Source organism: Astatotilapia calliptera, chromosome 6 (genome assembly GCF_900246225.1).
Source record: "Astatotilapia calliptera chromosome 6, fAstCal1.2, whole genome shotgun sequence".
NCBI classification, from domain to species: Eukaryota; Metazoa; Chordata; class Actinopteri; order Cichliformes; family Cichlidae; genus Astatotilapia; species Astatotilapia calliptera.
Genome location: NC_039307.1, coordinates 8,539,390 through 8,554,000, shown reverse-complemented (window position 1 = coordinate 8,554,000; position 14,611 = coordinate 8,539,390). Strand labels below are relative to the sequence as shown.

Here is a 14,611-nt window from a genome sequence, read left to right as displayed (position 1 = left end):
TAAGGATTGTTTAATTTGAGGATGAAAATCAGAAGATGACTGCCTGGCTTCACCAAATGCTTTGTTTCCTCCTTTGAGATGCTGTGCCAGGCCTTTACTGCAGTCACCTCCAGCTGCTGCTTCCTTTTGCATTTAGCGTTTCATGTAATACCTGAAAAACATATTGTACTGGGTTGAGATCAGATCAGAAGAATATCCCATTTCTTCGCCTTGAGAAACTCTTGGGCTTCTTTTATGCTTTGTCTCATTATCATTTGCAGTGTGAAACGCTGCCCAACCAGTTTTGCAGAGTACACTCCTGTACACTTCAGAATTGACTTTGCTACTTCTGTCAGCAGTCACATCATCAATAAACGCAGCCTTACATACCCATGCCAACAGGGATGTGGTATGCTTGGGATCATGACCTCTTTTTCTCCTTCTCCATACTTTAATTTCCTGTTATTCTGGATAAAAGATAAACTTTGTTTCAAACTTGCTCATACCTTTATTAATTCTCTCTGTCTTTGTGTGTCTTTCACTTGCAGTGACCTCTATTTGGAGCTCATATTTAAAAATTATGATAAAAAGCTAAAAATACAAATTCAACAGTTTGAATCAACTTCCGACACTATGTCTGCTTCATTTGTCCTGAAATAACAAAGGAATAGCCCTCACCTGCTCATGAAACGGTTTGCCCACTTAATTTTGAGCCTGTTAAAATAGAGAGGACTATAATATTAATTATATTGGTTGCGATTCCTAAAAGGTTAATGGTTAATTTTTGTAAAACCCATGAAAGCTTTTTGCAGCTGGAAGTCTATTCTTCCGTGAAACTGGATTGGTATACAGAGGCAAAATCGGAAAAAGGTGGAAAAGGTCTTTGTCCAAATTATGGACCCAACTCTAAATGTTTGACTCAAATATTTCCAAGCTATCAGAATTGACATGAGGAAATATACAAACTTGAGGGACAAATATATTTGTCAAGAAACAGCAAATAGTGGGGACACAAGAGGGGAAAATACTCCCGGCATTTTATTTATTTCTATCAGCTTGCATCAGGTCAAGACCACAATGTAATTACCACATAATGCACAAGCACAAGCATAAATGCTAGCAATGGTGTCAGCCACTTGCATAGGTTATGTCACATGGTATACAAAGTTTCCCTGAAGAAGTCTAAATCAGTGCTTATTCATCTTATATTGAGCTGTAATGCAGCCATTGAGTCCATCCTCTAATTGACACAAGCCGCCATAGCTCCCTTGTCGCCCCTCTTTAATCAGCCTGTCTTTTCATTGGCTGTCCCTCAGTAAAATGTTTGCTCATGGCCAACGCTAAGTGGCTGAGATAACCATATCGATAATGTCCACTCTCACTAGCATTATACAGTCAGAAGTAGCAACCTTAAAAAAACATGTTTCTTTGTGTCATTTTTTACGACATTTACTAAAATATTTGTAACTTTTTATATTTAAAACACAATTATAAATGTCAAATCTAAATTTTAGATCTAAATATTATATTTAAATCCAGCGATTTAGCTGAAAACATCGGAAGAGCCATTTTGTCGGCCATCCAAAGGTTCAGCAGTAGTGCACCCTAAGCAGCTGCAGTCTCCACAATCGCTGCAGCACATGTCCAGCTAAATCACTGGACATGTTGGTAGGCAAGAAGTGAAGCAGCTCATGGCGGTGAGAAGTGACCGTCAGGGGAGAGCAGACACACAACCTGACCACTAGCGGCTATCAGGTATAAGTATAAGTATACAGGTATAAGTGGTTAAGAACAAAGCAGCCATCGAACAAAGAACAAAAGAACAGTATAGGTCAGAAATACCATAAAGGAGCATATAAGTACAGTAAGGTGACCTATCATATAAAAGTTAAAAAAAAAAAAAAAGTATGCACATACAATCTAGCTACATCAATTGAAAAGCTGCATCAAAAATTCAAGTAAGGTGTGAGCTTTATTTAAGTCTAATGAAGCCTTCCACAGCAGGACTTCATTTTTAAAGCCAGGAAAAATCAGAGTAATTTTCAAGAAGCGACATTTGTGAATGAAAGATTCTGTAACTATAAATAAGTTGTTAATCCCAAATTCTATTTTTTTTTCTGTTTGTAGGCTAAATCTAATTACTTGAAAGGTTAGGGAAGGGCAGTCAATATTTTTGGAGGTTAACCAGTACTGAAAATCATCACAAAAAGATGTGGAACTTTCACATGAATAAAAAAGATGCTCTGTAGTCTCTATATCAGTATTGCAGAAATTGCATGCGTTCGTATCTATATTGAATTTCTTGTGAAGATAGTCATTGGATGGCATTTATAATTTTAAAGTAATTTTCCTTTGGTTTAGGTGGAATTGGAAAAGAAAGAAACTTAGTCAAAATTAGCGGCACACTTTAGTACCGGAGGTTTACATAAAGCTTTTATTTTGATATTTCCGTTGACCCGTACCATAAATTTGCATGTTAGCTAAATATTTAGTTTACCGTAACATTTAGATTTAACATTTAGATTTAAATATAATATTTAGATTTAACATTTACAATTGTGCTTGTAAATGTTTGTAAATATTTTAATAAATGTTGTAGAAAAATGACTCGAAAAAACACGTTTTTGTAAGATTTTGAGCTAAATGTGGAAAAATGTTGCCGTTAATTTCAGCGTGTTTCAGTTTACAAACAGTGCCCCATAGCTTAAACCTATTTTGTCCCAGATATTTTAATCACAATGACTACCAGCTTAGAACAACCTGTCTTAAGTGTGGCATTGTCACATTTAATAACGAGTTACTGTAAGATTTTTTTTTGACTTCATAATCCCATAGATAGTTAGCTGGTTTTACAAGTTATCTCATGTTTGCATTCACTGTTTAGTCTACATAGTTTTTTGCCACATTTTGACTAGTTGTGTGATGCTAGCTGTTGGTTTGGGAAGCATTGCTATCTCAGTGCTACATTTTTGAAGAAGCCTCAACTCGAGTAAGGGAGCAGTGCGAGGATTTCAGGGTAATGGGCCGTAGTTGCTGACCCAAAAAAACATTGTCTTACATTGTCATTTAAAAAAAAGACAATGACTGTACAATAACTGGTGCGTTTTCCTCTTTCCAAGGTCTTGATTTAGTAATGCTAATGGATTAGGAAGCAATTTTTTGCTGTTTGCCATGCATTGAAATATTTTGGTGGAAATTAATTTGCAAATTGCACTTTTCTTTTTTCTTTTTACAGTTCTTTCTGCTATACATAAAAACTGAAACACTCCCAGCATTACTCTCAGTACTCTGCCGGGCTCTTGCTCCTCCACAGACACAAACACAGGCAGTCCTCAGGACAAATGTGACTTGCACTGAACAAGGCTCACATGTGACTGGTGTGCACATGTGTGTGTTCAGACGTCTGTGTGTACAGTACTGTGTGGTGCGTGTGTGTGTTTTTATTAATCCATCTGTGTAAGCTTCTGAGCTTCCAAGTAAAGATTTTTAACAGGAGAAGGCAAACCAAACCTTATGAGACTCAGGCGTGCCAGCCTTATTTTTGCCTCATGCTTTGGGGATTTTAGCTCTAACATTGTTCTCGGTATGAATTTCATTGTTGCTGTACACAGTCAGAATAAATCTTTAGGGTTATTTAAGGCTATCTCTCAACTCTATTTCTCTTTAATCCACTTTAGGCAGAAAGTATGAGAAAAGAAAAATGTTGATATAAAAACAGTTTTTTATAATTTTTCAAATGTCGAAGTCACCTAAGGTCATTTTCACAGCATTGAGTGGATTCTAAATTATACTGTGTCCATTAAGTGACTCATTTACATTTTAAACATTTATCTGATGTTGTTATCCAGAGTGACTAATAGTAAATGCAAGAGATGAATTAGCTTAAATTCCTCGATTTCAAATGCCCAAAACAACAAGCAATAAGGATTTTAATGGTGCAGAGTGTAAGCCAGGAATACAAATCTATAGTAATACATGAAGTAAGAAACAGAGAACAGCAAATGATTTCCCGCATTGCAGGAGGAAGGTGATTAAACGGCAAGGTGGGTTTATTGAACATGGCTGAATATGGTGGATAAAGGCCAAAAACACCCAACTGACAAAGAGACAGGAGGGGGATTGGCCGTTAAACTTTTCTGTCATGTTTTATTGACACAACCTTTGTCTTGTCCTCTTCATTTTTAGATAATACTGTTAGATGACCGATAATTCAGCTCATATGTTTATCCACAACAAAATTGCAGAGTTGGTTGAGAATATCGACACTATCCTACGTTAGATAGAAAAAAAGACATCCTGCAGGTGATTAGTTTAGCTCTGCAGAGCTGTGCAGGTCTGGAAAGAGAAGACAGCATTTATTGAAGTATATTAAACAATATGTTTGACCTGCTTACAAATCTGGGACTTTAAGTATTTGCAGGTACCTTTGTTAACTTCCCACGCTGTGATTGGTCCCCCAGGATCACACTGTCATCACAGTGATCCTCTGTGAATTCCTGAGGTGTCTAAAAGATAGAATTCAGTGCAGACGACCTGAACTGGTGTTTTCAGTAATTGTAGACAAACCAAAGATTTTCAGACAAAGAACCTGGCAATGATTATGAATCATGGTGGTTTGCTATTGTTTTGCTTTTTCAGAAGCTTGCGGTCACTGTTCCAACAATGAATTCTGCGTCATATCAAAGACTGCTTAAAGATTATATGAAGCCATGTGTCCGAAGTCTGAAATGGAACCAGAAGAGGGCCTTTCACCGGAATAATGATCCGCACGCAAGCAAATCCACAAAGGAATGGCTCTAAAAGAAGATATGAAGGGTTATGGAATGGATTAGGCGAAGCCTGAGATTTGAATCCCATTAAAATGTTGTGGGAGATTTGAAATAGGCAGCACATGTAAGAAAAGCCACAAACATCTTGTAACTGGAGGAATTTAGCATGGAAGAGTGGTCGAACACTAAGCAGATGTCAGAGAACGGTGCACAGTTATGCGAAACACCTAAATGAAGTTATTACTGCTGAAAGAGTGGAAAAAAGCTATATATTGGGCTTATAAAAATCCACCGTGGAGTAATGGCATGATTTGATTCTTTATATATATAAAGCAATCAAAGGACACAGTTCTTTGAGTGGGCTGAGTATTGTGGATACACAAGAGGGGCTCTGTGGAAACTATTGTAAGGGATCATAATACAAGTACTGTTATGGAATGCAAACATATTGCGAAGTAAGCAAAAGTATTTTTTAATTCCACTGCGGCCTTAAAGAAACCCCCTGGAGAGTCCCCCAGAGTTAATAAGTTTCTTTATGTGTATCTTGATGGCGAGCTTCTCATGCAAAGCTTTCCTGTCCTAATTTTTTTTTTAGAAATAGAAACTTGTCTCTTCCTTCTGTCTGTGGTTTCAAGTGGAGAAGTCTGTGCTTTTTGTCTCCTTGCCTAGCTTAAATTCATGCATTCAAATATAGCCAGTAAAATCATATAATTATATTACAAACATGTCCATCTGGAAGGAGCAGGAAGTCTACTGCAGTGAGTTCACCTCTGCCCTCGTGTTCCGAATACCCACAAGGTTCAGCCTCCGGATCATTACATCTGGAAAATATTTAACATTTACTCAGCTGTTTTACATGTATTTCTGCTTTCTTTTCAACTAGAGCAAACTTCCTTCCCTTCTCTGAAAGCTCACATCATTTTTTTTAGATGTTTGTAACACATTTGCACTCACATACAAAGACACAGTCTGCTTCCGATACTTTTGCTCCAGGGACTTGTGCGCACGTCAAACCCGAACTATTCATTAGGAGCTGCTGCTAATCACGCGTAAACTTGTGACCAGCATCTTCCAGTTTTAGCCTCCGGGAAAGAAGAGTGTTGAAGGGGAAATAACAAAGAGAAAGGTACTGGACAGAATACACTGAACATCTTTTGGGATACAAACAAGTAAAACTGCCACATGAGATTTTTTTTTCTCAAGTAAAACATCAGAAAATATCTCTTTGTAAAATGTGACTGTTCTCATTGTGGGTTAAACTACATTTTAGACCCTTTGAAAGATTTCAGACACTTTGTTTTGAATTGAAGGTCAACCTTCTTTGCTACTTTATAAAGAAAAAGCTTCTTTTCTTACCCCCTCCACAGCTAATAAGCTATGATGAGTAAAATCTCTAAGAAGCATTTAGGTTGTCCCCACTCTACCCTGCGTGACTCTCCACGCTCTGTCCTGAGGTGCTTGAGCAGCTGTGAACTAAGTCTGTCAGTATATCAGTCTCCCGTGTCATGCCAGATGCCACATCTTGCTCAGAGTATTGCAGGGATTCAGTTCAGGTAATTAATCTGAGCTCGTTAACCACATGGAGGGCAGGTCGTAGCAGAAGTTGGCTTATAAGCTGTTTAGTTGACATAGCAGCCACTCACTCACGCATGGGCAGTACTGTACTTCTTAAAAACCTCAACTGCGTGTTTATGTACATTTTGCCCACAAAGCTGTCAATACACCAGCTTGTGTTGACAGAGCGCAGCTTCCTGGCACACACAGGAGCTTGTCTCAGCTCAGGCCCCATAGGAATGATGTCTTTTAAAAGAAGCGGGCAGGGAGGGTGGGGTGAAACTGATATGTGCTGCTACCTTGCTCTTCTTCACATCTACCGTGAGGCTGCAACAGCAAATGATGGCATTAGGGAGGTGGGGAGGGTGTGGAGCAGATGAACTGCTTTCCCTCCCAGAGCAAGTGATGATACGGCAGAGGGGAGGAGGACAGGGGAGAAGCTGGACAGGTGCTGAGAGAGAGATATGTGCTTTTTTTCTTCTGCTGCATGGGAGATTGCAGGGAATGGAGAGAAAAGGAGAGAGAAAGAGAGCAAAAAAGGACAGGTGAAATATTTCCCCCTGTGGCAGAGGAAATGAGGGAAAGTGGAAAGGGCCAGCTCTGTATTGAGAAATGGACTAAGCCATCCCCAGAGGGGGTTCTGAAATTCCCAGCTCCACAAGGCTTTCTCTAAATGTACCCACTAGTGATAGATGATTTTTACGTTTACCCCCTCTGCTTTTGCCTCAGTCCTCAGCAGAGCTCAGGAAGCTCACTGTCTGCAAGTGTGTGTGTGTGTGTGTGTGTGTTCACGGGCCTGCGCAACCACCTCACTGCATGCCAGACAATCCTGGCTTCGCTTCCCCGACATTCCCAAGGAGCAGAAAACATATCCCCTGTAACAATCGATAGCTCCCCCCAGCTCCCCGCCCCATCTGCAGCCTAACGCAGCTCTGTCTCCAATGGCCGCCACCGCTATTAATTCTGTGCCCCTCCGCTTCCTGCTTAGTGCCTGGTCCCTGAGATTAAAGAGCAGCGCAGCTACTGGAGTCCTTTACTCACAGGAGGAGGGAGAGGGGGAGGGAGAAGGGAGCCCAGTGTAAAGATTGTTTTGCTAGCTTACAAACACCACTCATTTCTACTTTAGACCACACGGGACCAACCGTGTGGGGCTCTTTGCAGTGTCAGTTAATTGCAGGAAATCTAAACCTGTGATCTTCTTCCCATCCCTTTAAGTGTGTGTGTGTGGGGGGGGGCAGTTATGGGAGGTAAAAGAGTTAATAGTTTAAATAGAGTAATCCTATGCTAAAAACTAATGCCACACATTTGCTCAAATGTGATGATTTGCTGTGTTTGTCTACATGTTTGCAAACTGAATATATTTGGCTTTTGGAGTGTGGATGCTTCCACACCTGACTCTTGCTGATTCGGCTGTTTGTCTTTATTATTCTCAATTCGAAAGAACTTTAAAGGTTGCTTCTTCTTTTTTTTTTCTTGATGCTACAAGACAAAGCTCTGATTAAATAATGGAAGAAATCAATCAATGAATGCCAACTGTTGAGCTCGATTTGAAAAGTTCCCCCACACAATTATTAAATAGGAGTTTTCTTTGTGAAGCTTAGCACAGATTAGCTTTGATCAGTAACTTCCTGGATCCACTGAAACGGAAATCACCTAAGAAACAACAATTTTCATAATAGTAGTTTAAAAAAATCACGCAGCTAGTATTTGGACTAAATCAGATGATCAGCTGAAGTTTCTTACTTTGCCTCTGCTCACTCAAACGTTATTCCAATTTAACCGTGTCCCTCATCTTCTCATGTCTTTCACTGTAGGAGTCAGAGTGGGAGTATCCCCAGGGCAAACATATGCTGCCTCCACTTTGCTTGCACACTCAAGTCTACATTTCTTTTTTTTAATCACAAGAAGCTTGCCCAGTCTCCCATAATCATGAGTGCACACATACTCATTCTACCTCTGCAAACAGCCAGTGACTTGCACTGCATGGATTAGCCTTCTAAAGCATTCCCTTTGAAACTCTGCAAGTAAGGATTTCTTTTTAGGTGATCACTGGCCTAAGCAGCTGTTACACGCAGGATTAGCAGGTTCTGCCATTCAGACAAACATGTTCTGTTTAAACTGGCAGGGCGAAGGAGGTAGAGAAAGACAAGGAGGAGAGGAGAATGGGCGAGGTTACCGGAAGGAGCGGGGATGAAGTTGAGAATAATAACAGGGAAGCAAGAGAGTGGTAGTAAAGGAGGTGTGAGAGACGTGAAATGGGGAACAGATGATGAGAGAAGTGGACCGATATGTGGAGCAGAAGGGATGAGAGGTGAACGGAGCAGAGCAGAAGTGTGGAATCGGGATGTGTGAAGAGAAGTGTGAAGGGCAGGACAGGGGGAAGAGGCAAAGATTTCAGGAGAGGAGAGGCAGAAAGCTTCAATTCAGTGTTGTTAGAATCAAATCTCTGCCAAGGAAGAAGCTTAAAAGGAGCTGATGATAAGCACGTTGTCTTCGCCTTGTTTTCACCCAGGTTTTTGTTTTTTGTCTCACCTGTATAATATCAGCCCTCCTTCTGACTCTCTGAGTGTGAAAGTGTGTCATCCAGCCACCTCTGTAATTGCGCTTGTACAAGGTGTTTACAGAGAGAGAAGGTTGATGGGCTGATAACGGGCCTTGCTTTAGGGCCGGAAAGACATTTCCATGCCGAGCCGCCGGCTCACAATGGCTTCTCGCTTGCTTCTCTCACTTCACCTCCTTCTTTTCTGTCTCACATACATCTTATTGCGCCCACCCCACCCTCCACCTCCCCAGCAATCTTTTCTCTTTTCTGTGTCTGTAAATGGAGAAACACATCTGGGATCTCTGCTGTTCTGAGCTTTATATTTTCACGGCTGCTATTGTCATTTCTTTCCCCCTCGCTTTTTTCCCCCCTCTCTTGTGTGCCTAGCAAGGGGGATGACAGTGGCGTGGCAGGCAGGCAGCTTTCTTAGTTTTTCATTTGAAGCATCACAGCACATTTCACTGGAACGCGCCGGCTCTTCCCGGGAGAAGAACTCATGCCTGGTGTCAGCGCTCCTTCCTTGCACTCCCCACTATCAGTCATTACCCTTTTTCCTCTTTCTGCTGTGCCCCTCTTTTCGCTTTCAGGCTATTCTACTAGAAAGATACTGAAATTGTACGTTCAGACATGTGCAAACACTATTTGGTAAATGTAGACAAGTTCAGCTTTTCCAGTCAGATGCCACGACGCTACAATTTCTTGGGATTCTCATGTGGCTCCAGTGAAAAAACTGTACACATGTGCGCACACACATACACAAACTGACAGTCATATTTTGGCTCTTTATCCCTACTTGGTAATCTGTTTACGGAGTGCTGGGCCCATTTGAGGGAGAATTTAATTGAAACCGGGACTAATCTGATGATGGCACAGAGCAGCAGCGCCCTCGGCCCTGCTTCACCTCCAGTTAGGTTGCACCTTGTAGCCCTCACACATAATACCTTGCTACTTCATTTCATGCCTCACGGTTCAATGCAGTGCTGCCCACTCTTACATGCCACATTGATTGTTAATCCAACACTTGATATGCGCTGTTTTCACTCAATTCTGATCTTGTTTTCCTTGTTTATGTCCCCCTTTTCTTCTTCTTATCCCCCCTCCCTCCTCCTTACCCGTTGCTTCCCTTGTCTTTCTCCTTCCTATCTATGTCCAGGATGGATATTACTCCCACCGCCCAAAAGAGAAAAGTAGAGTCGACAGCAACAATGAGAACTCTGTGCCCAAAGACTTTGAAAATATAGACAATAGTAACTTTGGTGCACGCTCACAGCCGCACCGACAGCCTGCAGGGGCCATCAGCAGTAAGCAGCAGCGGGAGCATCTGCAGGAGAAGGCCCACGCCCAGCAGCAGGCCTGGCGGGACAGCTCCCCCGGTCTGGGCCGCAGCTCAAATGAGGTTCTGCCATTAGGCCACCAGCCACTGGCAGTTGGCAACAACGCCTCTTATCCAGTTGGTGGAGGACCGCAGCAGCGCTACCATGCCTCGCAAGCGCAGCAGACCCAGTCACAGCACAGACATCAGCATCCCCACAGGAAGCAAGCAACTGCAGCAACTCTGGAGGTGACCTACGACCAGCCACCTAAGTGTGAGATCAGTGGAAAGGAAGCCATTTCAGCTCTGTCTCGAGCCAAAAGCAAGGAGTGTCGGCAGCAGATCGCTGAGGTGTACTGCAGACACAAGGAGGGGCAGTTAATGCCTGAGAAGGTCACTCGCTACTGCCCAATTGAGGGTAAGTTTTTCATTTTGATTGAAAGAACTGATTGTTTGATTTTAGTGAAAGGGGAGTCATGCCAAGCTGGCACAGTCACAACTGTCAAACGTCCCCTTTTTCCACTATATCTGTTTGGAGCTCTTAAAAAGCTGCTTTCCAGATCTGAAATACTTCTTTTTTAACATTTCATTTTTATGACTAAATATACACTAATCATGACCTTGAAATAGGTACATATCAAGAAGTTATTGAGACTGTGACACTCAAAAATGTAACTAGTCTCTTTCAAGAGTTCTGTGTGGATTTGACTGACTGGCAGCATAAGCAAACAACCCCACAACACATATGTATTGTAATTGTTGCTAAACTCAAGCCCCCAGTCAATCCAACCAACTTAATATCAGTTATAAACACGAGGACAATAAAAGAAATCAGGAAATCTCAGATATAAAATAATCAGGGACATTTATCACTTTGTAGATAACCCAATTTATTGCAGTAAGTAGTCTGAATGAAAAAAATGGGTTTCCAGGATGTTCAACACCTCGCAGTTTAATTATTTACCTGGGATGTATACTTTTATATTAAAACTGCTTTAGGTTTAAGTAAACAAAAAAAAAATCTGATTTACTTTAAAGGACATTTATTCTCGCCATCATACTGTAAAATACACCAGAACCAATCAAATCAAACAGCTCTATGACATATAGAAATGTATTAGATGGTGAGTGGGAACTGCTCTTATTCTTTGAGTATTTCTAAATCTCAAATTTAAGGACTACTCAAATAAATTCAAAGTCAGATAAGTGATCGAGTTTGAGCTGATTTTAGGGCTGTTCGATATAACGATATATATCGGATGACGATATAAAAACGTCTATCGTTTCATTTTACGCTATCGTTTGTTTCGTGCTGTTGCAAAATAAACTGTTTACGGCAATATTTTTTCATCGTTTTGATGGTCACTGTAGTGGCTATATTCATTTCCTAAAGTTCTCTCCTTCTCTTATATTTAATATAACCACACTACAGACGGACAAGCGCCTGTTTTTATGTATTGTCGTTAGCAACAACGACGGTAAAACCATCACGTGTCCGCTTGTTTATTTTCCACGTAAGCCTTTCACAATAAAGCTCAAGATCCTGTTGAGACTTTTCAAAATAAACTGAATCACGTGAAAGAGCAGATTATTTACGGATGAGAATGAAAAAAGAGCCGTCAGGTGCTAAAAAATAGACCTTAGAGTCAAACGTTAGAACAGGCTTTTCCCCGCAGCACGCCATGTAATAAATACTCACAAAGAAAACGGCGGCTGTTACAACTTATGTCTAGAAATGTGTAGTTTAATGCATTGGTAAAACACTCGACTCCAGATACACTATGCCCAGCTGGAAACACTTCACATACCTGAGATTCACAGAATTTACAGAAAATGTTACATTTTTGTGATTTATATCGTTATCGGACGATAGATGTTTTATATCGGGATATGAGATTTTGGTCATATCGCACAGCCCTAGCTGATTTGTCTAGCAAACAGACTTTACTTTTTTATTATTTTAAAATATACCAACAAAGCTTGGTATAAAGGGTGTAGTCTGACAGACATGGATGGTCAAATAGTTCCTGCTCTTGTAATTGCAATTTCTCATCAAAAGCAAGAGCTGTCCTTTTTGCTGATGTCTGTGTAAGTAAATTTGTTTGAGGAAATTGAGATGCTGCCTGTATTTGATTCAAATTGGTTTTCCATTTTCATTTGTTTTTTCAAGCTGGCCACAAAACATAGGTTCCCCTTGGTTTTGCACACACACACAGACACACACACAATTTTTCCTAAGAGTTTATAGACATCTGCAGTCTGGTTGTAGATTCTGTAAACAAAATCTGTTGCGGCTGCAGCCTTCAGTGAGCACCACGCATCAGCGGCCATGTTTAAGTGAACATCACATACACACCATCACATGTGCCCGCATGGGAGTGGACTGAATACAGCATGGACAGCAGGGGAGGAGGAGAAAGCTATTCAATACCTTGTCTGTCAGGCACCTTCCCAGCCCTCGTTCATGTTTTATAACTTGAAGAGGCACGTATCTAACTGTAGCTACTTTTGTGCATGTCCCGTCCCAGGAGCAGGTGAATGTGCCTCCGCCTGAGCTTGTGTCATCGCACACAGCAGCTCACCATCTCACTCAAACTGATAGTTTGAGCAAAAGAGACATAGATATTGAAAAGGGCTTTCCCCTGGTGGCAGGGCTGTGACAATACGACGACAAAATTAAATCACTTTTCTTTCTCTCTGTCTGCCAGCCTGCTGCCTGCCAATGTGTTATTCACAATTCGAGTCCTAATCTCGTTAGCCCAAAATTGTCCAATTTGATTTAATGTGCATTCTGTCCTTGAGGCCTTTGCTAAATTAGCAATTGTGTCAGTTCTTTATTTGCATCATTGAATACAGGAGGAATGTGTTCACTCTCTTAGCTTCCCGTGTGTAAACTTTTTCTAATAATGATGTTACCCGGCTACATTGCTCCAGCAGGGAAAGCAACTGGCAGCTGATGCATCATAACAATCGAGTGATATCATAATGGCTTTGTAGTGAGAACGATTCCATACTTAAACATGCTATAATGAATGTTTTTGAAGGGAAAGCTCTGTAATGTGAATGAGCTCCAAATGAATCCTGTAAGTGCCAGAGCTGCACTGTGTGTAACAGAACCTTTATGTGTGTTTGTGTGCGTGTGTACATATTAATTTGGAGAGGATTTGTCAGAATTTGAATATAAATTAGTTATTTTTAAAAATAACCTGAGTAAACATATCAAACGTGGTCCAGTTCCCGAGGGAAAAGGGAAAATACTTAATGTATTTATATAAATAAAATCCGTCAGTGTGGTTTATATCCACAAACCTTGCTTTGTGGCTTGTTTCAAGCAGCTGGCACTATCCCTGAGACATTTTTAAATGCAATTTGGTACAATCCCTTTGGGATATAGCTCGGCTCTTGTTATAAGTCCTCATATGAGCAGTTAAGAAGGGGTGGGTAAGAACTCCAAAGTTATACGAGATGATGGAGGAAGAGAGTGGGGTGATAGCAGATGAGGGAAGGGCAGTTTAAAAGATTGATGGTGAAGGAAAAGATGATGAAGAGTGATGAGTTGAAGAGGAGGCCTTCTGTTTTCTTCTTTTTTTTTTCTTCCTTTCTTTACAGCGAGCGCTGTGGTGGCTGCAGGTACATAGTGTGATTTTTAAAAACTCGACACGTGAAGCTCTTCTGCGGATAAGCACACGTTTGACAAGTCTGACAGCAAAATTTAAGCACACACACACACACACACACACACACACACACACACACACACACACACACACACACACACACACACAGCCATGCTCATTAGTTCAGCTAGCTAGCATGGCACACACTCTCAAAGTGCTTTGTGAAGCGACTGGCCAATTATCCGTGTGCAAAGCAAACCAGTGAACCTTCTTAGCTGGCCACCAATTACTGTTCAATCTGATACGGCCCACAGCAGATTTTCCCCTGAGCAGTCACTCACACACACACACACACACACACACACACACACACACACACACACACACACACACACACACACACAAACGCACGCACGCACGGAGACAGAGAGAAACAGCAGCAAGAAAGATGTGTGAGTGAATGACAGGAGCCATGGCCAATTGGAGCTAAGGGAGCATATCATTACCTTGACCCTTGTTGTCAACCCTTAAACACAGCCATATTGGACACCTGGCCTTAAATTTGAATGAATAAGATTAGCTGGAAAAGAGGGACTTCTTAACCCTGTTTCTAAAGAGTATACATGTCAGACACAGTAATTAAAGGACCTCATAGCCAGATGCAGGCAGGAGCCAGGATGGGCTTTTTCTTTTTCTTTTTTTTAGGAAAACCTTACCCCAGGGGAAAGAACAACCCCCAGTATTCCCTCAGCTTCCTCTGCTTCTATAGCAAATACAGGCTCTTGGGAACTGAAGTCCCAAATTATAGTCATTAATCTCCTTAAGACACGTTCTGTGA

At 41.1% G+C, this 14,611-nt stretch overlaps 1 protein-coding gene across 1 annotated transcript in view; it reads left to right on the top strand.

The window, feature by feature from the left end:
* xylt1 (xylosyltransferase I) overlaps positions 1-14,611 on the top strand; it is a 78,694-nt gene that overhangs the window by 30,697 nt on the left and 33,386 nt on the right. The window contains exon 2 of the mRNA XM_026170048.1: positions 9,998-10,574. Within this exon, the coding sequence (XP_026025833.1) occupies positions 9,998-10,574 (577 nt within the window). The remainder of the gene's footprint in view (positions 1-9,997; positions 10,575-14,611) is intronic.